Source organism: Pseudochaenichthys georgianus, chromosome 4, assembly GCF_902827115.2.
Source record: "Pseudochaenichthys georgianus chromosome 4, fPseGeo1.2, whole genome shotgun sequence".
Lineage (NCBI taxonomy): Eukaryota > Metazoa > Chordata > Actinopteri > Perciformes > Channichthyidae > Pseudochaenichthys > Pseudochaenichthys georgianus.
In genome coordinates, this window is record NC_047506.1 from 4604816 (window position 1) to 4631312 (window position 26497).

Consider the following 26497-nt stretch of genomic DNA (forward strand, 5'->3'; position numbering starts at 1 on the left):
GCACCGGACAGCTCCATCTCATGCTAAACAAGTTTTTATTTGTTATCATCTTTATTTAATGTCATGCTTCCCAACACATGGTATTGCTTTTAATCTCTTTTCAACACATTTACAGAGCCGGAAACACAACTGATGTGTTCTGAATGCGTCTATATAATGTATATGTTTGTTTGTTGTGTATGTGGATGTATTCATGTGAGTGTTAGCCTTATATAAACAGCTGAAGTGAATTGAATCAGAGATGTGATGTCTTAGCATAGAGACGAACACTGATGATCAAACGGCAGTCAGCCATTGGGAATCTTTGAGCTGAACTGAACGATTCAAATAAGCAGTGATTTTCACAATGTATACTTCTAGTATAGTGCACCTAAAACCCCATCGTCAAGAGTCCACATGGTCTGCATTTGAATCCACAACTGGAATGCAAAACATATGCACTCTACCATGACACTACTGCAGGGTGGAACATGTAAAAGGTTACCAATCATGGACTCTTGCCAGTTGAAATCAACAAGAGATCATAGTTCTCCTCTTGGACATGTGATCAGTTTTATATCCTCTGGAGATTTAGTCAACCTTGTGCATAATGTATAGTTCTGTCATAGATGCATTAGAACATCTGAGTTTATGAATGAGTAATGGGGAAGCTGTTTACTACAAATGTGAGTGTGTGCATAGAGAGCCAGCAGAGTTCATTTCCCCCCGCGGGAGATTTTTCATTCTATCAAAGGTGGCAGCCTTTGGACAGCAGGGGTTTATGAGGTGCTCAGCCTGAGCTGGCGCCACCGAGACACTGACACACACACACACACACACTCTCTCTCTCTCTCTCTCTCTCTCTCTCTCTCCCTCTCTCTCCTACACACACTACACAATTGGTCTCTGTGTTTACCAAAGCATTGTTTGTCTATCTAGCAACTACACATTGCCAATGAACTCCCATAGCTCTAATGTGATATCCACAGTGTGTTACACAAAGCTCATTATATTGGGTGATAAGAGCCAGTGGCTGTGGAAGCTGCCGGTCAGTCACCGTCTAATCCTTCACAACGGCAGCTTCCACGAGAGCAACTAGACATGACTGCAGAAGCCAAGCTTGCCACCATAAATTGAGGAATGTAAGTGGCAGTCGGGCAGGCAGCAGTAAAAGCCCGAGGGAGGCCAGCAGGGGTGTAAACCGAGTTTGTTAGCCACTACAACACAGGTCAGCCTCAACGGACACACTTATAGGACTTTAGTGTGTGTGTGTGTGTGTGTGTGTGTGTGTGTGTGTGTGTGTGTGTGTGTGTGTGTGTGTGTGTGTGTGTGTGTGTGTGTGTGTGTGTTTAACATCTCCCCAGGTAGCCAGAGAGGTGGCTCTTTTAGAGGTGGAAGCCTGCAGACTAAGGCCCAATAACTGTGTAGTAATGAGGGACAGACTCCTGATGGGTGGCTGGGGAGCTGACCTGGATCCAGCCCTTCATTTAATCATCACCTACTCTCTCTCTCCATTAGTAAACCCATAGCACAAAACCCCAATCCACCCAACATCTTTTACCAGTAACAGATACTCCATTATCTGTCTTTTCGCTCCGTTATGTGTAACAATCCGAGGTTTCTCTGGAGTCTGAACCTCACAAGGCCTAAAAGAGGTGCCTGTGCACGACGGCCTCTGACCCTGAGACATACGGGGTCTGAGCTGGTCTTTCTCTTATCATACCTAGAAAGACCACCATGCAAAGGACCCTCACCTTAATGATTTAGCATACAACACTCAGACATACACATAGAGTCCCACATGTGTGTTACATGCAGGATGTGTGCTACATAAGATGAACACAAAATAAAAACATTAAAGCCTAAACTCAACCAAAATGATATATTTGAGGTCATTGACACCGTTGTGTTCAGTTTTCTTTCAGAAGATATAATACGTTGAGTATGTCCTACTCTTGAAATACACCAATTATCAATATTATCGCTTGTCACATTATTCCCGTTGCCAAGGAGGTCATGTTTATGCAACTCAGAAACAGATATTATTTGTCCCGTTTGAAGGCAGTCTTTTATTAATTGTCTTAAAAACAATGGATATTATATCAGGGAATCACTCATTCCTGCTCTGAACATACAGGGACATGATACCTTCCAGTGTATCACAGGAAAAATAGGAAAAACTCCTCGAGAAATATACTTAAGATATGAAAAAAATATCGATATTTACAGTATGTGTGCGTTTGTTTTTGCATGTGCTTTAAGAGATGCTTCCTGTGTGGGTGTGAATGTGTACATAGAGCCTGGGGTTTGCAGAGGAAACAGGAAGAGTCTGATGCATTCCATGACATACTATTTTTTTGTGAAATTGCCTCCAGATGTGCATCTGTTTCTGTTTCCACCTGCCTTACAGTTCGGGAACTTACCTGACATGTGCCCTGCCTGTTTAGCAGTCTGTGAGCTACTGTGGCAATAGGCATTGGTTTTCGATGACCCTGTGTCAGAGACGGTTTGAAACATGGACATAGTCTAGAGGTCACTTACAGGCTGAAGTTTGTCAATGGAGCTAAGGTAAGCCCAGAAGATGCTGCAGAGCAAACAAACCCACCTGTTACTCAAAGTAGCCACACTTTTAATTTTGCAAAACTTCAAGCCTTAATATAATTTAACCGCCTGATTGTCGATGTAATAGATCACCCCCCGTAAAGATGTCACAAACGGGGGTAAATCAGCTATTGAGCCATTTAACATTTTGTTTACCAGGCTTTTATCATGTTTATTTCTGCTTTAATGCTGGGCGTTTTAAACATGGGGGTCTTTGGGGATTGATTTGTTTTTGGAGCCAACCTCAAGTGGCAATTCGAGGAACTGCAGTTTCTGAAATGATCTCTAGAACTTTGGCAAAGTGTGCACATGTATATTACTGTGATTACTACGTACCCTCTCTAGACTCTCAATATCTGCCCGGAAACCGGAAATCATGGGAACTTCGATGACGGCCATGTTGGACGATCCTGAGTGGAGCCACCTGCACAGAGAGTGGAGGTCAGGATGAAAATGGGGGATTGTCAGAAGCAGCGCTGTGCATGTGTGCCAGCGTCTTCTCTTTAATGTAGTGTGTGTGCTGTACCTGGCACAGACTTCTAAGGAGATTTGGAAGTCCATTTTGTCCTGGTGGGCTGCTGGGTCGTCGTCATCGATGGGCGCCCGCCGCTTCCTGTTTAGCTCAGACCGGTTGTCAGCGCGGCTCCGGGGGCGAGAGGACGGATGACGGGAAGACGGCGAGGAGGGAGGCGGCGTGTGTCGCTCCTGGAAAGGCTCTTTCAGGTCCACCTTGAGCTGGAAGGCCGGCTTAGATACTGGGTCAGGTAGGTTGTAAGATACATCAATCTAAAGACAAACAGGGAGCAGTGCAAGTGCAGGATTAATGAAAAATATCAATGAAATTAAGGCTTTAAATACACATTACACTACATATATCCTTATGCCTGCTGAATTGATGTTTACTTGCGATTTTAAATGTCTGCATTGTAAAGTTACTTTATGCAAGCTGCATGGCTGTAGAGATGGCAAAGTTAGTATGTTTTGCAATTTGGTTTAAACTGTAATATTGCTATTTCATGAATTGCCATTAAAGTGTGTTCTGGAAGTCATGGTCCGCTGTCAGATAAGCGTACAGTTCGTTATAATGTCTGCTATCAAAGTAGTTTTTCATTTGTTTGCCAAATTTGCCATTTGTAAAAAATATAAATCTATATTTTTTGTATGACGAAACAAAATCAATATGTTTTGGCAGCATCAATTGGAAACTAACCACTAAGAGTTCATCTATTTAAGAACTCTGGCCTTAAAAAGACCAGAAAGGGAGAAATAGCTACTGAGGCAGAACTTTAATCTGTTAAACCCTGAGCCTGTTGTTCAGGTCTCGAAAATTACATTCCCAGAACAAATGACTATATCTTCCCTTTTAAAAAGGGGTAAATGCATCATCTTTTTTCTCAAAGCAATGATAAACCTGTGAGTTGGATGTAAAAAAGTCAGAATCAATATAGATTTTTTAAATTTTAATGTAAATTCAGATTGAACATAGTAAAAAAATGTAAATTATAGTGTCCGTCCAAATTTTTGTTTTACTTATAGTGAAAACCACCCTTGAAGGATGGGATAGTAGACTAAAAGCTTTAGGAATCCAAACTACAACATATAATAAGTACCCTGTATCAAGATTGATGCAAAACAAGTGACATTTTACCTTTTTATAGAGATTTAGAAGAAAAAAAACACTTCTGGGGTCATTTGGGTGGATTTTCCATATCTCTGGCCCCCCTTGCTTGATTTTGATGATTGACATCTCTTTTTAACCGTTAGAGCCAATAGAATCGAGGGGAAGTTCCTAAAATCCATCTAAACATTACCCATTGGCGAATGAGTTCTGCGCAGCCAGAATGCCCCGGAACTGGAAGCTGCGATACACTCTGGTGGCAGCTAAATTAAAATATCCGATTTTTACATAAAAATTGAATTATGGATTATCAATACTTTTTTTAAAGTGACAGACACATTGGATTAACCTATGAATTAACCTTCAGCCGCGTTTTTATCGTTTTAATGCCATTGAACAGGTGAGGTGAGAATATCTCTGTGATGCTACATGTTGTGATGTCTGTGTTTGCTTCCCCTGTCGCAAATTCTGATCGCTCAGTGGTGATACCAATACCTATATAATCTGTGGAATCTCATCTTTAAATCGGATATCTTGTATGTGCAGTTACGATAAGTAATAAGGGTATTTTTACCTTGAGTTCTGTGCTAAGTAAGTTAGCATTTTTTCGCTTAGGGCTAATTTAGACGCTTCTTGTGAGACTTGTGCTTTGTTCCGGTAACATTTTTCATTTCTTCAGTTAGCTGAGTTTCTAACCGTTAAGTGAGTATGACACATTAATAGGTTTTTAAATATTAAGAAGCCCTGAGACACAGTTTCGTGAAAAAACTACCCGCCAGACCCGGATTGGGTTCCTCTCGGGTTTGTTAAAGCCTGAACCACAAATCATGTTCACTGGACAGTGGACACCAGACATGCTTTTAGTAGACTTGTATTTCAGCCGCAAGACATCGACACTGCTTTAAATGCTCTTTTTAAATTTCACAACATATTATTATTGCAAGAACTGTAATACATAAATCATCCAGTCTGAGAGTCCTTTGCAAAGCTACTAAATAATTATCCTGAAGCACAGGACACACCACATACTGTACAGTCTGTTAAAACACACACACACACACACACACACACACACACACACACACACACACACACACACACACACACACACACACACACACACACACACACACACACACACACACACACACACACACACACACACACACACACACACACACACACACACACACACACACACACACACACACACACACACACACACACACACACACACACACACACACACACACACACACACACACGTCTCTGATTGCCCCGCTCTTGTATTTCATTAGAGCCCAGGTGCTGCTGGCCTGAGGGTCTGTCAGAGAGTGTGTTGACGCACAGAGAGGTGTGGATGGAAGGAAAGTAGAGACGGAGAGAGGTGTGAAGAAAGAAAGTGTGTGTTTCTGCATGTGTGTGTGTGTGTGTGTGTGTGTGTGTGTGTGTGTGTGTGTGTGTGTGTGTGTGTGTGTGTGTGTGTGTGTGTGTGTGTGTGTGTGTGTGTGTGTGTGTGTGTGTGTGTGTGTGTGTGTGTGTGTGTGTGTGTGGGAGAAACCTGCTGAGTAGAAGATGTTTCAGAGACTGCACAGCAGAACACAACATCCGCTGCTGCAACTAGCCCTGCCTCAGTCAAATCAACTCATCTCACTTACTTAAGTTTCCAAAAATGGGATTGTAAACATCTTTGATCCCTGGTGATTTTTCACTTATGCCTAGTTTGGTTTTTAAGCAGACAGACGTTTAAAAATGGGGGACAAAAGTGAAGAATGATTGTTTTCCTTTATTGGAAAGCATAGTCAAAGGTAGACAGAAAAGACAGAGTGCAGCAAATAAGATACAATTAGATTAACCTTTATCTATAACAGCAATAGGAGACAAAGGAAAGGGCAGAACATATTTTATTTTGTATCCTTCTCTTACAACTTGTTTCCTTATACTGTGTTTATGTTTGCACCGCTGTGCCATGTTGGCAATACACCGATTCTGATTCTGATAAGGGCACACACAGGGATAACAAGAATACAAATGTAGAAGTTGTAAGTTATAGTATAGATTAATTCAAAAACAACAACATGGCCACAGGTCAGATTTGAACCCCGGCCCGACGCAGCAAGAACTCTGCATGAGGCGCCTCAGGACGAATAACTGAATGATTGTACTTACGAAAGAGGTTTTTTATGTCTGTGTTAAAGAACTAAACTGCATCCTGTTCAGGCGACTTCAGGAATCAACAGGAATTACGCAACAACTCGCTAAACTCTACCAGATTACTCCAGTTTAAAGGGAGGAATGTGGGCAGTATTAATGGCAACTGACTATCCTAAACCGTCACATGCAGAGTATAATGGAAGACAGTTTGTGTGAGTTTGTGTTGTGTGTGAGAGTACTGCAATACCTGCATGAGACAGCAACCCTCTCCTTTAGCGCTGACAAAAAGGCCTGTGGGGATACTGGGGATCTGAAAAACAAAACCAGAAGAGAAACAAAGACAGTCAGAGGGGGCAGGGAGAGGTGAATGAGTCATTTATCAAGTGAATGAACGCTGTAGGCTGCTGCACTGCCACTAGTGCTTCCCTGGCTACTAACCAGCAGGCCTTAATTGCCCCCAATTAAGCTGACACCACTAATCACAGCGGAGAAACATGCCCGGCAGAGAGAACATACTGCATTCTCACCTGAACCACTCTGGCTGTCTGATGGATCACTTTTACACACACAGCGAAACACACACGCGCTGACCTGACGCCCTGATCCCTGGCCAAGGTGCTGCCTGCCCACACTGTCAAGTTGTAATGTGTGGGCAAGCAGGCCAATATAAAACGGAGTTATAAAATCAACAAACCAACAAGGCGCTTCTGGGAAATCCAGTCCAGTTAAGCCTGGTTTGGTTTGGCAGAGCAAAAAAGGTCCTGGCTACTGAACAGCCGGACATAGAAAGAGAGATTAATGTTTAATGCCAGAGTGTGGTTCTGGTGCGTAATATCTCATCAATCACTTTAATAAAGAGGGGAAAATGTCTACGTTGCATGGGGTTTTCTCTCGGGGGAAAGCTGTCCCTGAAGTGCTGGAAATCATTAGTGGAGTTGAAGCCTAATGTTGATAAAGTGCTGTCAAACTGGAGGCAGGAGCATGGTTAATCAATTATCATGCCTCATCTGCATCTGCTTGCCGTAAATAAATCATGTATGTTATTCACTGTTTCCATGGATGTGGTTACCTTGGCACTCTGGAGGATTTTCTGGTTGTCTCTGTTGAGGTCAAAGGTCTCCTGGAAGTCGAGGTTGGTGGAGGCCAGTGAGATGGTGAGGTTGACTCCGCCTGCGTAGGACAGGATGGCGTACTCCGACAGAGCCTGCAGAGCCACACACGTGTCCTGCAGAGAGGTTGAAGAAAAACAACTTTACACTGGAGCTTTGGGTTCAACAAAATATATTTTATCTTAAGCAATATCCAGAGGTGGGAAGTATAGTGGAGTAAAAATACTTTGTTACTGTACTTAAGTACATTTGTCTGGTATCAGTACTTTACTCCACTAATAATTGTTCTGACGACTTTTTACTTTTACTTCTTACATTTTCCAAACAGGCTGGTTCCTTCAGTTTGAATGTGTGTTTGGTGGCCTGATCATTATTATTTAGAGTCATTGCGTGCCTATTGATTTGAACACGATCCGTGTATCCATCATTTCCTGGTCTTCTCTAAAGAAGAGGGACCAATGGAAACGTTGTCATGTTGCCGTTGTTCAGCATGGAAACATTCATTAGCTAACAATGACATTATTGTTCTAATAAGGATCATTTTGAAGCCCATACTTCTTTACTTTTACTTGAGTAAAGAAGTTTAGTCAGAACTTCTACTTTTACCAGAGTATTTTTAAACACGAGTATCTGTACTTCTACTTGAGTAAAGGATGTGTGTACTTTTGCATCTCTGGCAATATCTTTAGTAAGATCATTTTCAGTGCTGTGTACAATATGAATAGCTATGACACATGAGGATACATTTGTCTGTGCCTAAAAACAAACTGCATTAGATCATGCTATGATGCAACAAGAGGCTGAACCTAAAGGCAGGAGGAAAGGGGCTACCTGTGTGGAGGAGAAGCCCCCCAAAGCGTTCCTCTGCTGGGAGAGCCATTTGACGACAGGCAGGGCGGACGCCACGTCCCCCAGCAGAGTGTAGGTCAGGAGACCGTAGGCTGTCATCTCCACCTCCGCTGACACCACTGAAAACAAACAGGTTATATTTTTATCTAGATTCTACATTAAAGTGTTGGTAATGAGACAGTCTCAGATCTCTGAAGTTGGCCAAGAGGGTAAAAGAAAGAGGAACAGCAAATATAAATGTCCCATTCAATCTCATCCTATTTTTTCTGATAGGTAGCAGAATCAGACTAAAAATTACTTTATTAGCCCTGGAGGGAAATTTGATCTTTAACAGATGTTCCTTTGTAAAATAAAACAACATTTAAAGTTAAAGTGGACCTATTATTCTATATTGGAAATATATATTGTAGGAACATACCTATACAAAACATGTCTGTGAAGTTTTTTGCTTCAAATACCAAACAGATCACCCATTGTAGCCATGCCTCATACTGCGCATACCCCTCTTTTGCAGCCCTGTTAGAGAAACGCGGATTTTGGGTCCTTAGCTTAAAAAGAAAAAAAAGAGGAGGCGGAGCTAATGCCTGATCAGAATTCTACCGGAGATACAGTTAAATTCTGCTGTGATAAAATGCCATCCTGTTCTAAACCACATCAAAGATTATTTCTGAAACAGTATGGAGAGCAAATGCTTTTTCTCTTGCAGGTTTATCACAAGGTGAGTTCCTTTTTTTATGTCCTGCTTTTTAAACACGTGCTCTCCAGTACAGGTTAGCTCTGAGTGTTAGCGAGGCTTGCTAATGTAAACAAAGACGAGATTACATCCAAAACACGTCAGGCATTGTTTCTGATAGCAACTTTCTGTGGGTCCGCCGCCGATTTGACATCAGTTCGGATGAAATCTGTATCCGCTCGTTGTACCCCCGTTTTTTTTAAAAGATGTGGGTACGGAGGAAAAGAGAGAGGGTTTTATTTTCTGACGCTGCGTGAGTTCCCCGACACCGGGGACACATATTTATGTATAAAAGACATCACAAAGTGCATTTTGCATGATAGGTCCCCTTTAAAGAAAAATACATATTGTACCACAAATTATAAAAATAAAAATGTAAAGAAAATGGAGAAGAAATTAAAACTTATTTATAGAAACAAAGAGTAGTCAAAGTCAAAATGTCCACACTTTACCACACTGTATAACAACATCAAATGTGTAAAAATATGCATGATGATTTCAGTTTTCCAGAACATTGCTCTAAATATACAGTGTAATACAGTAATAATGCCAAATATATGAAATAATATTACATTAAATAGTAGTACCTGACTGAGAAAGGCCATCACTGAAGCCCATGAAGGTGTCCTCGTCTGTCATAGTGCTGCCCGTCAGACTCCAGTGGGTAAGTCCGTCTACAAAAACAAACGGGGTGAGATAAAGCTTAGTGACTCATTGTATCAACATCCTAATGGCTCAATCTTTCAGCATCTATGAAATCAAGCCCTGTGCCTTCATTGTACTTGTGGAATACAATAAATGTGATTAGGAAAGAACATCTTGTTCCGCTAAACTCTGTCAAGTCGGCCAAAACTTGCAGAAAGCTGTAGTCATGAGGAAGAGAAGGAAACGGCCGAAGGAAACAGATGATGAGATAAGAAACAGAGGGAATGGATTAAACTAATGCTGAGCGCTACAGCAGCATCTTTCACAGTCACTTCTGTGTTGAATATAGAGGTGAAGGAATGAGCCCTCAAACTCAGAAATGAGTCAGCATTTTTTCGGCACATCAGGTTCCTTCAACTCGATGTGCATTTCTTTAATTCGTTTTTGGTTAAATGCCTGAAATAAGGTCTATGGTTATCATAAGCATAACATATTTTCCCATTTTGTTCTGGTATCAGTACTTTACTCCACTACTTATTTTTCTGACGACTTTTTACTTTGACTTATATTTTTAACACAAATACCTGAACTTTCTACTTCTTACATTTTCCAAACAGCTGGTTCCTTTAGTCTGAATGTGTGTTGGTGGCGTGATCATTATTCTTTAGAGTCATTGCGTGCCTATTGATTTGAACGCGATCCGTGTATCCATCATTTCCTGGTCTTCTCTAAAGAAGAGGGACCAATGGAAACGTTTTCATGTTGCCGTTGTTCAGCATTCATTAGCTAACAATGACATTATTGCTCTCTTAATATAAAGGGAGGTCAGGTACTCTTTAAAACAGCTGCTAGCTATGGGTACTTTTTACTTATGTGAATTTCAAATCCCAAACTTCTTTACTTTTACTTGAGTAAAGAAGTTTAGTCAGCACTTCTAGTATTTTTAAACACAAGTATCTGTACTTCTACTTGAGTAAAGGATGTGTGTGCTTTTACCATCTCTGAGTGCAGGTGACTCCGACTAAATGACCCAGTAGTGTCTGTGTGTCTCCCAGGTGTGAGTAAGGCAGTACCTTGTGTGATGGCCATGTGGTTGAGGCGGCGCAGGGCCAGCGGGGCGTAGGCGCTGCGCAGCAGAGCCATGGCGTACGCAGACAGCGCCGTGGTGTACGGGTCGTCTGCAGAGTACGTGTTGCTCTCCAGGAACTCCTTGGCTTTGGCCACTGCCAACTTCTCCTCCTGGACCAGAACGGCGAGAACATAGGAGAAACAAATTAACACAAGGGTGTCAATACTTTAAAAGTCAGTGCAAAGGTGGACTTTTTTAGTTTTTTGTTTCTGAAATAGGTCCAATTAGTCTCTGCTGGTGATGACCTGCCGTTTAGATCTGTATATTTCAAAACAATGTGTTTTAATTGCTGCTTTAAGAATATGTTTCCCAATGTTGGTTAAACAAAATGAAGAACCATTTGATACTAAAGCCATGCTGGGTAAACTACCACCTTACATCTGCTCACTGATATCACAGAGAGTCGCAAGTAGCTATTGCCTAAGATCCCAGGATGTGTTTTTATTACATGTGCCAAGTGCTAGGACTGTTTTAGGCACTAAAGCTTTTATGTGCGCAGCTCCTCTAGCTTGGAACACAAAAATATAAAAATGAGCATTTTGGTTCCCCTGCATCATTTTAAAGCACAGCTTGAGGAATTTGATACTCCTGGTACCTGTCTTTGTGAATACGTTTGTAAATTGTACCCCTGTCATTATGTTGTATGTGTCCTTTTCTGTTTTGTGTTACATGTGTAACCAATGTGCGGCAGGTCTCCCTTGTAAAAGAGATCGTTGATCTCAAATGGGATTTCTACCTGGATAAATGCGCAATGCAAGACACAAGTGAAATAAAGTAATGACTCTCAGCTAATGTAACTGAAAAAACTAAATCCATTTCCCACACACACACACACACACACACACACACACACACACACACACACACACACACACACACACACACACACACACACACACACACACACACACACACACACACACACACACACACACACACACACACACACACACACACACACACACACACACACACACACACACACACACACACACACACACACACACACACACACACACACACACATCTTCTCTACCTGTGTTCAGATGTTTACAGGCTGCCCTGTCCAAACTCACAACTGCTTTTACTCAGATGCAGTTTCTGAACAAACATTAATTTTGTCCATTAAAAAGTTGACTTTCATCTCATGCAGATGTGACCTCCCCTCTCATCCCTGAGATGATAGGCCTCCAGAGCCACTCACTGTAATTGCAGCAGTCATCTTTTAATTAAGTGAAATTGGAGGGGGGCTGAAGGTTCTGCTTTGATGTGAAGGATACCTTTTCACTTTTTATCAGTTGGAAAAGGAAAGACTCTCAGAAGAAGCCCTTTGGTTTAGATAGCAGAGGAGGGGGGGGCAGATGGATGGGAGCCAGGGAGAGGGAACGCTAAAATAAAAGAGTCAACTATGTGAACAAAGGGCAAAGAGAGCACGAAAACAATGAGAGCTTTGAAGGCTTTTTAAATTGCCAGAGTACGCAATACATGCTGTGGAGGATTTCACGAGGTTGTAACTCTTTCTTTTCCCATGTCTTCAGCGCACATGCTGAAGTTTAATTGCTGAGGATGACTATTAGTGAGAGAGTAAAGAAAAATCCAAAAGAGATAAAAAGTAGGACAACAGCGGCATGGAGGAATGCAATCGAAGTGGCTTTCACGGATTGAATTGTCTCTGCACGTTAGCAGTGAAATGTTTTCATGTAGTCCGAAATGTAGATATTAGATTAGAGGCACTGGGGCAAAACAAATATGAGCAGGCTGAATGCCAGCTCATCCGTCTTCACAACTATCAGGAATGCAGCGATATGTCCACACACGACCGCTCATACGTTCACAGCAGGCTGGTGGGATGTGCTGCAAAATGTAAAGTGGTTCAAGTGGGACAGATGATTTAAGCACTTTCTCCTCTGACCCACTGACATCATTAATTCATTTTTTACATAACTGCATCTGCTGTAGCGGTGGTGGAAATGTAAACTTAGGATATTTACTCTTCTTACATACTTAAGTTTATTTTTAAGGTATTTGAGTCTTACCATTTTCTGCCACTGTATACTTCTGCTCCACTAAAGACTGATCTTTCTCTTTGCTATTTGGGGTTTTATATAGGTTTTTCTGCATGTAAATGGTCTGCAAAAGGCACAATTCCTGTGTTTCTCTCCAACACCCCCCCCCCCCCCCCTGCCGAAACGCCTCAATTGGACTCCTTTGTTTACTTCTGTAACACTAGTGCTTCTATTGGCTAGCGCTATAACACATTGTACGTGATAAGGCTAAGGGGCGGGACATCTCTAAGCGGTTGACCAATCACAACAGAGCCGGCCAGCTAACCAATCAGAGCAGACTGGGCTCTGGTTTCAGACAGAGGGTGAAAAGACGTGCTGCAGCACAGGCAGTATGAGACAAATAAAGTGCTTTTTCAACATTAAAACATTTAACCGTGTCACAGACACAAAATACAAATGTGAACCTGAAAATGAGCATTGTATCTTCTCTTTAAACACAGTTTAGCTCATCACAGAGCAGTGGCCATGATGGAGTAGCACAGACCGCAGTGACTTGCTGTTTTGTTGGATTGCTTACCTCCGTGTTTATCCCTGTCTCCAAGAGAGCTGCCACCACATAAGCTGTGAGGGAGATTTTCCCATGGATCCCTCCCTGTGGACAAAAGCACACATTAGCTTAAAGTTCATTTCACACTGTAGAGACCTCCAAAACTCACAGAAGTCAGAAGAATATTTCACCTGCAGGTCTTTGTTGAGGATGCGTCCCATGGCGGGGAAGGAGCCATCATCTCGCTGATGTTTGATGAGCCAGGACTTGGCTGCACGTAGCTCCTCGGGGTCGATGAAGATGAAACCACGAGACTGAGCAAAGGACTTTAGCACAAATGCTGTCAACCTAGAGATGGAGGAAGAGGTGGAAGGGTTAGATCAGGGGTGTCAAATTCAATTTCATCGCGGGCCACATTCGCATAAAGCTTGCACTCAAAGGGCCGGTTATAACTATATAAATAATATACAATAGATATATATATAAAATAATGTATTATATTACATTATTGCCTCTGAATTGGATTATTATCTGATAGGGTAATAACTTAGTAATTAACTACGTCTGAAAGCAGAAGTCCAGGGCAAGTAATTGCAAGTCTCTTCATTGCGCATGTCACAAAACAAGATGCATTGTGGGACATGTAGTTTATGGGCAACCTGCTTCTGTAAAGCAGCATGTAACCGTATAATAAACGTATTATATTCTTTGCAAGCTCTTGCGGGGCCACAGAAAATGAAGTCGCGGGCCGGATTTGGCCCCCGGGCCTTGAGTTTGAGACCCCTGGGTTAGATAGATGAAGACAAGTAAAGGGTAGCGGATAAGAGAGGAGTTATCTAAGATACTTTAAACGTTTGCTGACAAATCCCCCAAAAAACGATCACGGTTCTGACTGCAATCACTTTTTCAGTGTGAGAAGTCTTCCAACCAGTCACACTCTTTCAATCTGTCAACAGGGGAGGATGGAGAAGGCTGTGGATGGAGGGATGTTTTTAACAAAGATAGAAAGAGAAAGGATTGCTACAGTATGTATAGATGGAGCTGAGGAGATGGAAACAATAAATCAGCAAGGAGGGGTACTTTTGAGTTTGAATGCGGCAGCTGCGCTCTTGAGAAATCTGAAATATATATCTGCATATATGTCCCAAAAGCTTTCTTATACAAAACACAAATCCCAGGGACGAAGGTTGCGCAGCTGGCCGGCCTGGAGGTGCAGTTTACGAGCCGTGGTTTTAGTTGGCCATGGTGGAGAAGGATCAGGGGAACCACGGAGAAAAGGCCAAGGTCAGCCCTGAGGGGACAACGGCTGAGCTAATAAACACACACTCATCCTTAAACAACAGACCTCCCGGTAGTGATCCCAACAACTCCTCAGTGACAGAGGGACATTCCTTAACAGCACCCCTGAAAACAACCGACTTATAGGATGAGGCAATCTGCTTAAGAAAGAAAAAACAAGAAATGGAGATGGGGAAATAAACAAACAGGTTTCAGTTTCTGAGCATTGATGAGTATAGGAAAAAAGAGAGAAACACTAAATCTTCTTTTACTGGATGTTATGCATCCCTAAAGACAAAACTAGGAATACATCTGCAAGCCTTAAGGAATTTGTATCTTGTTAAGTGATATTGTGTCACTGGCTTTACATGTCAGGCCCCAGGGAAAGGTAATGGAGAGTGTAAATAGAATGAAGGAAAGAAGCACTAGATCACTTCCTACCCTCTCCCAATTCTCCCACTTACTTATACGGCCTCCTGTTTTTGAGTTTCCCTCTCTGAGCTACTCTTATCCAGCTCAATACTTCAAGGGTGGATCTAAATCTCACCATAAGACATTATACTGTGGTTGTGTGTGTTAAATGATAGAGCCTAGGTTTACAAGTTTAAAATAGGGATGTTACGAGTAGGACTTTTTGAGAATTTGCTACTCTATTCCTTTAAAGGTGCGGTATGTCATTTTGGAGAAACCAGCTCGAGTGCACTAGAATTTGAAAGTACGCAGCCGAAAAAAATCTGCCCCTTCCTTCAGACTTCCTCACAGAGCCCCTCCTCCAACACACAGGAACGCGCACATGACCAATGAGGGCACGAGATAAGTGTGTGCACAGATGGAAGGCTGACAGGCAGGTAGGCCATCCAGTTACTTTAGCCGGGCCGACTCAGATGATTGGTCGTGCTTTTTACAGCGCCATGGCTTCCACAGATGACATTTTTTAATGTATTGTCAAAGCATTTAATATATTCGTTGCCATCAGGATGTTAAGAGCATTCCATGGAATATAACAAAAAGTGTTTCTGAAATAAATTACATACCCCACCTTTAAAGGTAAGTTTCAGAAACCGGCTCGAGATACACTTTTTGTTATATTCCATGGAATGCTCTTAACATCCCGATAGCAATGAATATCTTAAGTGCTTTGACAAAAAATCCACAAAAAAATGTCATCTGTAGAAGCCGTAATACTGTAAAAAGCACGACCAATCGGATTGGATGGCCTACCTGCCTGTCAGCCTTACATCGGGGCACAAACTTATCTCGTGCCCTCATTGGTCATGTGCACGTTCGTGTGTGTTGGAGGAGGGGCTCTATAAGGAAGTGGCAGATTTTCTCCGGTTGTGTATTTTCAAATTCTAGCGATCTCGAGCCGGTTTAACTTACCTACCCCACCTTTAAGTGTTTTGTGCTTTCATACATTGAGAAGTTGTGTTGTGTGTGTCCATTTTAAAAGTATTCATAGGTCTTTTATTTTAACTTAGAGTTAGGGTTGAAGTGTGTCAAGACCACCAGTGCGCTTACAGACAAAATCACGACACGTTAATAGATGAAATGTATTATTAAACTACCAAGCTATGTGGTATCCATGTATGGTTTAGGGAAGAGGTGCTTACATTGGCTATAAAGGGTGAATATTCACAAGTTGTTAAATACTCCAGAAAACAATCCCGCAGCAGTATTTTTGCGCAACTAATGGGAGGCAAAAATCTGCTTCACGTTTCATCTGAACACACCTTTAGGAAGAGCTGCCTTGGGGCTAATGAAGCTGCAATGATGGATCAGGAGCTACTGCTGAAGGACACAAGTAAACTGTTAGCAAGTGTCTGCCCGTGGATGATCAACCATTTTAAGGATAGGTCTATTTGTATAATTGTTTTCTAAGGATTACTTTTGCAGGCTGTCAGTGGATGATAGCTCTGTGACAAGACAACATTCCCTTTTGTTTTTTGATCGTACATATTGACAATAGATGGCTTTATTTTCACATTGGATACCTATGCAATGAAGCCAAACTACATCATAGGAAAGAGAGAAACATTGGCTTGTCATTTTGGCAAAGGACTGGAAACAGATATTACAGAAGGTTAATACACCAGCAGATATCAGTTCTCACAATCTCTGGTATTCAGCCCCCTAACCCCACTAACACTGTCAGATCAGTCTTTGGGCAGACACAAATGCCATGCCAGTCTCAACATGTACAGCCAAGCACTGAGACTGTCAGAGAAAATGAAAAAATAATATAATAATTATAGAAGGAGGGAGTCCACCTTTGACACGTTTGTAAAACACACTTATTTAGTAATGCTGCAACTCAGGCTTCCTCTCTTAGCTTACATAGAAAATATGGACACTTTGGGGTCTCCTGTATAAATCACACATATGTTTAAGTACTGTAGGTTTGTGAGAGAGTTGAGGATAACAAAGGACAGCAGGGGGCTGGGATGTTGTCTGTATTGAGATTAAGTTTAAAGATGGAAAGAACATTACACAACCCAAAGAGTTTTCCCTTTACTGTATAAAGGTTTTTGTGCATGTAAATGGTCTGAAAAGGCTCAAATCCCCGTGTTCCCTCTCGTGCCTGAAACGCCTCTATTGGTCTCCTTTGTTAAAGTTAAAAGTAAGGTTATGTTTAGTTCAAAGGCCTACAGCTGGGATCAGTGGTTAGGAAATAAATGTAGTTGAGGAAAAGTTTGGCAATACAAAAACTGTCAATGTTTGCACAAACCCACACCCAACCACAATATTGGTCTGTATTAGCAAAGCAGCAGTCATTTTTATTGAGCTCAACATAAAAAGGAGCCAGGGGTTCAAAACCTCCATCAGCCCCATGTCTCCTTGTTAGTGTCGCCCTGATCCCTGAAGCGGTGAACTCTCAGCCCTCTGTGTGCAGTGTTAACAGCCTTGGCACCGGAGATGGGCAGTGCCAACACATTACTGCCAGCCCTTGTCATTAAGTTCCATCTTTTCATTAGATCCTGTCAATTTCCACTCAGATGCATTTTTACAAGCTGGAATACATTAACACTGCATTACGGGTGCTTTTAAGCAGGCCGTAAATGCACTGCTCTACCCGTGAACTCTGGAACTAAAAACTAAAAGCCGGGCTTGTTTTGGATGCAAACATGTTGTTGATGGATTCATAAAGTGTCTGATGCAGGTTTACAGAAGGTTCACCCTCTGAGCTGTGCCCACACTTGTTGCCTGAGGTGCCAAGGAAAACTCCAAACCGCAGCTCGTTACATCCTCATATCCTCTCACAGTCATCACAGGAAGACACAGCTTTCCATAGCAGTTTAATGTTACCAATTACACACAGGTGGTGGGTCATTAAGAGGCTTGCTATAGGCAATGTCAAAAAAAGGTAAAGCGCCATTTTGGGGAAGTGGCTCCAGACAACTTGTAACAGTGTCTCCAATAGTGGCATTAAGAGCTCGTCTGAGGGGCCAAAGCAGCACGGGGCCACAGTGCAACGGATATGAACCCTGATTAACTGCAGATACATCTCGACAGCTTTGCCTACCTCAGGGATCCAATTATGCTGTTTGTTTATGATTCTCTGCCGTTTATGCAACCTGCTGTTTCACAGTGCTAGCTCTATTAAATATCATAATACCCACCTCAGCTCATAAATCAACCTGAGGTATGCACATTGTGCGTGGGCTTCCAAATACCAGCAGTGGAGCTCCCCATTGAGAGCATTGATTTCACTTTTATAAATATCCTGAGATGGTTCTGCCTGCCAGCCAGCCCACGGGGAGTGTAAACCTGAAATAAACACTGTGAGGAAAAACTCACCAGAGATTTAAACACATCAACAGGAATAGATAAATCTGAGCTCAGCGTACCGAGACGCTGATAAAAACTTCATTACTTTGGCCGGCAACCTATGTCCCAGTTAAAGCTGAAGAATGTGGGTACAGTTAAGCATAGCTTGGCTGGTATGAGCAGTGTAAACTTCCACAGCTACACCTCAGAATGACTTACCACATACTGCCGGAGGAATCCCTCTCTCCGAAGGCGCTGTAGGATCCATCCTGCCGCTTGTAGGTCAGTTGTCTCTGGTAGCCTGGAGGAGAAAGAGCAATAGAGAGTTGCTGGGAGAGCAAGAATAGTTCCTCAAAATAAGGGAGAAATTCCGAAGATAAATGAAGACAAGCTCCAACTGAACATTTCCATGACTGCAGATGCTTAGTTTTACCGTCTCTTACCACTGCAACTGTGAACAGCTTCTCTGATGTTGCGTGCTAGAAAAGGTCAAGTTAGAGTCGTCGAGTAAGTCTCGCAAGGGTAAGTGAAGAAAGTAGAGGAAGTGGAGTAAATGTTGCCAAGGCTCCTTGGTTACACAAACACAGTTCATTATCCAAGCAAAACTTTGTTTCAGTTGTTTCCAGAAAAAAACGACTTTCCAACAAATGAGAGAACATTGCTTTCGCTCAGCATTAAGTCACTTGGTCAGAGTCAGCCCAGAGGGGATTGGACTTGATGGGATTCCTGCTACACTCGGAGGGCTAAATGAACTAATTGGAAGTAGGTCAGCAGGATTCGAGGAATGTGTTTGAGAAATGTTAATGAACAAAAACTTAACCCATATCTTTACTTCACAAACAAGTCATAGAACAAGAAGTAAAAAAAAGACTAAAAGACAACTTTTTAAATCTTAGTGAGGAGCTCATCTTTAATCCACTGCGGTACATTTGCATTCATAGTTTATTCTAAGGGTGCAATGTGTTATGAAAATCAGAAGTAGGTTTGGTTTCTGTACCTTGGAGCAGGTAGTCAGTGGCTTCGTTCTCAACATCAGCGGTGAGCTGCCGGGTTTTCCGCAGGTACTTCAGAACAAAGACGTTGGGGGCAAAGTGGATCATGTTCTGCTCCCCACAGCCGAAGGGCAGCCGCAGCAGCTTGTCCAGGTTGTTAAGAGTCGGCCCCATCACGTCCCCTGGTGCAGGTGCACACAGAAACAATACATAAAACGCATGTAAGCTTTACTGATATGAGCAAAGGCTTTAAAAGGATGCATTATAATGAAGGTAATACAAGGCTCAGGGTTGAATTTAGTGTCTACCAATCAAGGTTCGTTGGGCAAGATGCTTACACTGTAGCTGTGTATATGACATTAAAACCTTTGAACCTTTGACCCTTTATTTCTCCTGGAGGCATTTAGTAGTACTCCATGTATTGTAATGCAATTAAAAAAGTTTACCAATCATAAACGCTGTGGCCTTCTCAGATCCGGGCACCATGTTGTGTGGGACCCCCAGAGTGAAGGCCTCATTGTGGTTCTCATCAGAGTCTTCCTTCCTCCAGATCTTAAACTCCCCGACTGACCCCCAGCCTGTTGAGAAGCCAATGTGACGAACCTGGACGGACAAACAAATGACTTTTAAAAGGAATCTGCAAAGATGAAATGCAAATAGGATATAAAATGCCATAAAAGAGTCAAACCTGTCCGTGGAATTGGCCGACCCACTGCAGGATCACTGAATCATTTGATGGATGTAAACCGTGGCCCACCTGCAGAGAGAAAAGCACACAGGCTGAACAAACATATAGCAGTCAAGGAGAAATCATTATGAAGCCACTTTAAAAACTAACTGCTGCTTTCTTTGGACTCCCCTCATGCTAATAATGTCCTTCTGCCAAGTGTTGGTCACCCACCTCCCACACACACCACAAACATACAAACACACCCATGTAGAGCACATTTCCTCTACTAGAGTTACATTGCGTAATCATATTAAACGAAAGGCCCACACTCAACCCTGAAATGCCATCGTCCCCAGGAAAATAACTGCCGTTGGGTTGTAATACGCAGGCTTTCTAACGGCGGCCTCTGGTGAATGGTGCGAGGGTAATGCTGTGCCAGCCACTGAGTGCCATGGATCACCGAGTGTCCTCACTGACATCGGCCCGTTAAGCGTGACCTTACAGGAAGCCATGCCAGCAGAAGTGGCGCCAGTCCTCCTAATACACAGACCCCATGGCCTGCTGGGTCCTTTTCACTCTCTCCTCTTTGTGTCTTTGTGGCATGATCTAAACACAAATCTGTTGCACTTGTTGCTGCAGGAGGTTTTAGCCAAGAACTCTGCTAACGGGAAACCCCAGTGTAGTTTAAACAAACTCTTGCCTAATCTGATTTTGCTGTGTGTGTGTGTGTGTGTGTGTGTGTGTGTGTGTGTGTGTGTGTGTGTGTGTGTGTGTGTGTGTGTGTGTGTGTGTGTGTGTGTGTGTGTGTGTGTGTGTGTGTGTGTGTGTGTGTGTGTGTGTGTGTGTGTGTAAACATGTTCTCTGTGTGTGTGTAACCATGTTCTCTGTGTGTGTGTGTGTGTGTGTGTGTGTGTGTGTGTGTGTGTGTGTGTGTGTGTGTGTGTGTGTGTGTGTGTGTGTGTGTGTGTGTGTGTGTGTGTGTGTGTGTGTGTGTGTGTGTGTGTGTGTGTGTGTGTGTGTGTGTGTGTGTGTGTGTGTGTGTGTGTGTGTGTGTGTGTGTGTGTGTGTGTGTGTAAACATGTTCTGTGTATAGCTGGAAATATTTATTCATTTTGAAATAATGTCTTAATATATTGATAAAACACTTGACTGCTAGACATACTCAAAGATCTGTTTACTATAAGCTTACTTAATTTATTAATGTATTGGATAACAAGAAAACATGCTACACTGTGATATGTACCAACTGATAGAAGATTTTGGCCCAGCCCTACCCCTGATACTCGGTACTGGAGAAGGACTTCTTCATAATTGACATACAATACTTTATCTTACAGTTCTTGTTAGTTCTGAGTTATTTATTGTGTTGTAATATTTACATTGGCTATTGTTTTTTACTTGTACTTGTTTTATGGTGTGTGAGCTGTGCTGTGTGATATATGTTTTGTTTGTTTATTTGACTGTACAGCACTTTGGTCTGGAGGTTATAAAGTGCTTTATAAATAAAGCTGTATTGTATTGATTGAAGATTCAATCCATGGTACCTCGGTTGCAGTTGAATTTTGAGTTAATTTTTTTTGTTTCATTGGAGGACAAAATGCCACTGCAGCTCTTTGGTCTCCTCACCTGCACCACGCCTCCCTTCCAGCTGATCCAGAAGCTGCGGAACTCGTCCCAGGAGAGGAGTCCCGGTGTGGCCGCAGAGATCAGAGGCTCGCCCATCTTCCCCAGCGAGATCCAGGAGCGAGTGTTCTGCCTTCCCCCGAGCACGATCTCCAGCATCTCAGCACTGTCGTGGGGGCTGGCGGAGAGGGCAAAGTGGGCGTCGTTGTGGGTCTTCACTGCCACCTGGAACTGGTTCATCTTGGCCGGCTTTTTCACATACTGATACTCGTACTTGTTGGGTGTGGAAATGTGGATTCTCTCTGAGAAAGACATTCACGCACTTAAACCCAGGTATTGTGTAATTATAGCTGTAACAGTGCACTAGTATTGAATTCATGCGTATATATCAATTAAAGAAATGTATTTTGTGTGATTATACAGCAGGCAAACTAGGATCTTACATTAGTCTCTTAAAATGTTAAAATAATTATACAATATCAGGAAAATACATCCACACTGACCATTGGGACAGAAGAAGACACTGTAGGTGTATTCCCTGGGAAGGCCTTCTGGCTGCAAGGAGATTAAAGGAAGACAAAGAAAGTTAAAAAGTGGGAACAATTAAGGTAATAATAAAGGTTTTTGACGTATTATCTCAACCCAATTTCTGCATTATATTGAATCATTTAAAAACATATAAAGCAAGTTTTCTCCATCTCAAATATGTGCTCTCTTACCTCCACTTGGACGGTCCTGCGAACATAATCCAGACCAATCGGAGTTCTTCTATCTTCCACATCATTACTCGTCTTACCGGCCTGCATTCCATCAGCACAGCAGCTCGGTTCACTGTAGGCGATGGCGCGGGCTATCGGGACGGCAAAAAAACAATAAACTTTCCTTATTTCAATAATATCACATCACAATATCATTCCATTGGTTGTTTAGAATTGTCAAACTATTGTGACTCCCCTTGGCTTTTTTCCACCCTATATGTAGTATTTGTTCAATCTAAAATGCTAACAGTCGACCTGGGAGCACTGGGGCTGAGAACGTCCCTTTAAATGTTGTCTGCCTCAAGTTTCTTTGAAGTTGTAGTCAAATTATTTCTTATTATCAAAACAAAGTATTTCTTAGCGTTTTGTGAATACTAAGAGAAAACAGTTTGGACCTTTGCCAAAGAGATCTTTCAGCTCCTCCCATGCAAAGGGTCTAACACTCACTCTGTATGGGTTGCTTCAATAAACCAATATGTATGTAAAATCTGCAACATTTCAATGGATTTGTGAAACATAAAAAAGTATTCGTAAGTCAAAAATCATACATGGCGACATTGCTTTGACCTTTGCTAATCTAGACATTGATGCTTGGACTATATAAAGTAAATACAAGTTGCTCTTTATTGGGGAAGTTAACGGAAAAATGTATATCATAGTGTTGCCGAATTTGAAGTGAAGTCAAACATGACTAATACCACAAGGCCATATCTGTTACGTCATGTGTGGTCATCAACATACGATACACAGGCCAACATGTCTGTAAGAGGACTCCACGTTCTCCTGCCTGGGAGGACATTGGAGATGTGGCCCCGTGCCACTGGCGTCTCTTTGTGTGTGTGAACTGAGAGGGAAACACGAGGGGCCAGTGGACAAGGAGCGGGCCGTGGGGGGCCCATTGACCACCATTGACCTGCAAACTCATCAACATGCCACTGAGTGTCACAGCATAGCTCCGGCTGCCCCCCCACTGCCAGCCTGCTTTGTTCTCACATGCGTTGAGCAGAGGACTGTTTGTAACTGTTTGTAACTGTGTGTGGGGGACGTGATCACACACAGCTCGGCCCCTCGGCTCTTTAAGTCAAATGCTTGCCTTTTTGTGAAGCATCACACTGAGACTGATATTTCTTTCAAGTGCTGCGCCACTTAAGAGCTCCAATTATGCAATGTCCATTATGCAGCACAATCTAATCAGCATTGTTTTCATTGGCTTCTAAACTTTGAATAAGACCTTGAGATAAAGGTTGTTTTGTTTTGTGTCAAGTTTCTATTTTAGAACTGTCTTTCTCCAAATGGTTTGTCTTAAGTGTAAGTCTTTGTGTTCTATTATCTTATGACTGATGAAAATGTAGATAAGAACAAAGGCCTCCTTTCTGTTCATGTATTGAAAGATAAGGAAAGTCTATATAATTGTTGCAGTAATTAAACTGCTACCAGATCATTTGATCTTTTATACTAACAGTGAAAATACATGCCGGGAGACCATACATTTCTCAAATATGTTCACATAAATGTAAAAGGTTTCATATCTATTATTTTTGTTTATTTATTTTTCAATTCAGTTATCATTAGAAATGCGATGGCACCTGCTTTCTTCCATTTAATCCCCATTAAAATTGTGGCCACCATTTTAGGTGGTTGTTAAATTATACAGATTGTAAAGCACCTTTAAAGAAATGTGTGATTTGTGAAATATGCTATAAAGAAATGACTTGGCTCTAATACCTGTGATGTTTGCAGACCCCAGTTCAGTGAAAGACAGCACAATGGATGTGGGTGTCGCCTCTCCAGGAGCAACACACTTCTTCCTGGTCAGGTGGTGCTTTCCAGGGTGGCCGATAAACTTTATGCCTTTTGGGACGGAGACTTTAACATGAACCTGTGGGAAGAGAGGAAAGGAGACAAATCAGAGGTAATGGATCTCCTCTGACAGCTACAGTGATATCATTTCTGCCGGCACGCCCCTCCCTCATATAGCGTGTGCTCCTCAAAGCTCGAAAAGCGAGGGAGAATTTTTAAATCACATTGTGGATTTTCCATGCTGTCTGACTCATGCTTCTCGAGCTCCCTGAAGGATTAAGTTTCACTCATCGTCCAACTTTCACAGAGGCTCAGTAATGCGGAGGGATCTTTTAACTGTTCTTTATCCACACGCCACAAGTCGTAAATAACTGAGCAGAAAATATAGGAATCACATGTTGCTGGGACGGACATCAAAGCAAGGGCTACTCTGGTTTTTATATTCACCTAACATGACATCAGGGCAGCACACGCACAGGCCATTTAACGGGCTCATCTGCAAACACCATGATGTCATGTGAGAGGAGCACAGGATGGACCCATTTAAGGGCAGGACGGAGCTTAAAGGGCTACAAAGAGAGCCTTCAACATACTTCCAAGCTAATCTCATAATTTCACATTACAAAAAACACCTGCACTTCCTTTGGCTTCATCTTTTAGTCCGTGAGAACCAATAGACCTCTACCAACAATCATTCCATACCAAGCCTTGCTTTGATTATCAAAATGTTTTGACATCACCGATGAGCCACATCATGTGTTTTTAGGTTGGTTTCCAGCACCTGGTAGAGGCTCTGTGTCTCCTCCATGATCTACAACACATTTTCACAACTGAGGATTTATTTTGTGGTTTAAATTGTTACGCCCTTTAACAAGTTTGTAATATTGAGCTGTAGGAAGCAACTAACTTCACTTTCCCACTTCAGGAGACAGCCTATGTCATCTACGCATGTATTTAAACTGTGAACATCTACTTGCCAAGACTTCCCACTTGCTTCAAGTGACATAACATTGTGTTGGTACTTGTTTCTTTAGCAGTTTAACCCTTCTGACACATTTGATTTGTACATTTCCCATGCCATCCCATTTCATCTTTTTTGATGCTAACTCCTATTTTCCTTTCAGGAATTGGGTGAAGACTTTCAATTTGACTTCTCTGGTACTTATGACGTGAACAGGGATATATTTTCATTTGACAGAGAGGAGCTTGACAAACAATGCACAAATAACATCTTAATACACACTTTAACCTGTTGAGCCAACCACATGTAAGAAAGCAATGTAATAACACTTTCACAACCAAACCTTTCAAATTATAAAAGTATCGTGAAAAGCCAATGGGGATAATATGACCGAGAATTACTTATTATAGATTTTACACATTTAACTATCCCTATAAAAACCTGCTTAAAGACCAAAACATATTTTAAAACTAACATTTATTTTAAATGATAAAATTAATTTGAAGATCTTTGTCAATTAAATCTAAGGCACTTTAATACCTTCTAAAGTCTTTTTCAGAATTGTCATAACCTGCAAATACTGAAAAAATCCAACTTTTAAACCTTCTTTTGAAAAATGCCTCACAGTTTTGTATGTTAAGGGCTAACACATGATTATGGCACTTTGATATCTACCCCTGTAGACCTGGGAGGTGGAACCCATGTCCACTTCAGTATGTTTTTTGAGATAAATAATGTAAGATAAGTACTGTGTGAAGGCAACTGCTGATGAGCCTTAATGCACACATGCTGCAGCGTCTAAAGGTAACTTGTTCCTTGTTGATCTGACCTCTCATTCACCATCTTACCTCGGCACAGGATGGTAGATAGTTGTAGACGGTGAGGGGAACTTTGGTCTGCTCCCCTCTGATTAAACGGTAGGGCAAGGTGAAGTCAACGAAGAAGGGCTTGAAGGTCCGAAGCTCAGCTCTCTTTGCTAAACCGAGCCCCTTCTCCTCCGACAGGCCGATGGCTTCTGTCACCCAGGTGGTGATCGAGTCCGGCACCTCCAATCTCAGCTCGGCCTCCCCGCTCTCAGAGCTGTGAGTGAGTTACACATGTACAATTTGAGTGGCAAATTTAGTTGGAGAGAAAATAGTTTTAGCATCTTTTCATTAAGCAATAACAAGGCGCAGACTACAAAGATGTGTTTGATGATGGCAGATCACTTTTATGTGAGTAACACCTGTGTCAACACCAACACCTGCACCAATGTAAGTACAGTAAACACGCTCAAATGG

General features: G+C 42.1%; 1 protein-coding gene across 2 annotated transcripts in view; it reads right to left on the bottom strand.

The window, feature by feature from the left end:
* cpamd8 (C3 and PZP like alpha-2-macroglobulin domain containing 8) overlaps window positions 1–26497 on the bottom strand; it is a 57727-nt gene that overhangs the window by 13438 nt on the left and 17792 nt on the right. For both annotated transcript variants that reach the window (XM_034080936.2, XM_034080937.2), the window contains exons 20-37: window positions 26066–26297; window positions 24182–24335; window positions 22418–22548; window positions 22202–22253; window positions 21702–22000; window positions 20094–20162; window positions 19852–20008; window positions 19411–19587; window positions 18633–18714; window positions 13562–13718; window positions 13401–13475; window positions 10762–10927; window positions 9631–9717; window positions 8293–8429; window positions 7422–7577; window positions 6600–6662; window positions 3107–3366; window positions 2917–3004 (exon numbers count right to left, since the gene is read on the bottom strand). In XM_034080936.2, the coding sequence (XP_033936827.1) occupies window positions 2917–3004; window positions 3107–3366; window positions 6600–6662; window positions 7422–7577; window positions 8293–8429; window positions 9631–9717; window positions 10762–10927; window positions 13401–13475; window positions 13562–13718; window positions 18633–18714; window positions 19411–19587; window positions 19852–20008; window positions 20094–20162; window positions 21702–22000; window positions 22202–22253; window positions 22418–22548; window positions 24182–24335; window positions 26066–26297 (2542 nt within the window). The remainder of the gene's footprint in view (window positions 1–2916; window positions 3005–3106; window positions 3367–6599; window positions 6663–7421; window positions 7578–8292; window positions 8430–9630; window positions 9718–10761; window positions 10928–13400; window positions 13476–13561; window positions 13719–18632; window positions 18715–19410; window positions 19588–19851; window positions 20009–20093; window positions 20163–21701; window positions 22001–22201; window positions 22254–22417; window positions 22549–24181; window positions 24336–26065; window positions 26298–26497) is intronic.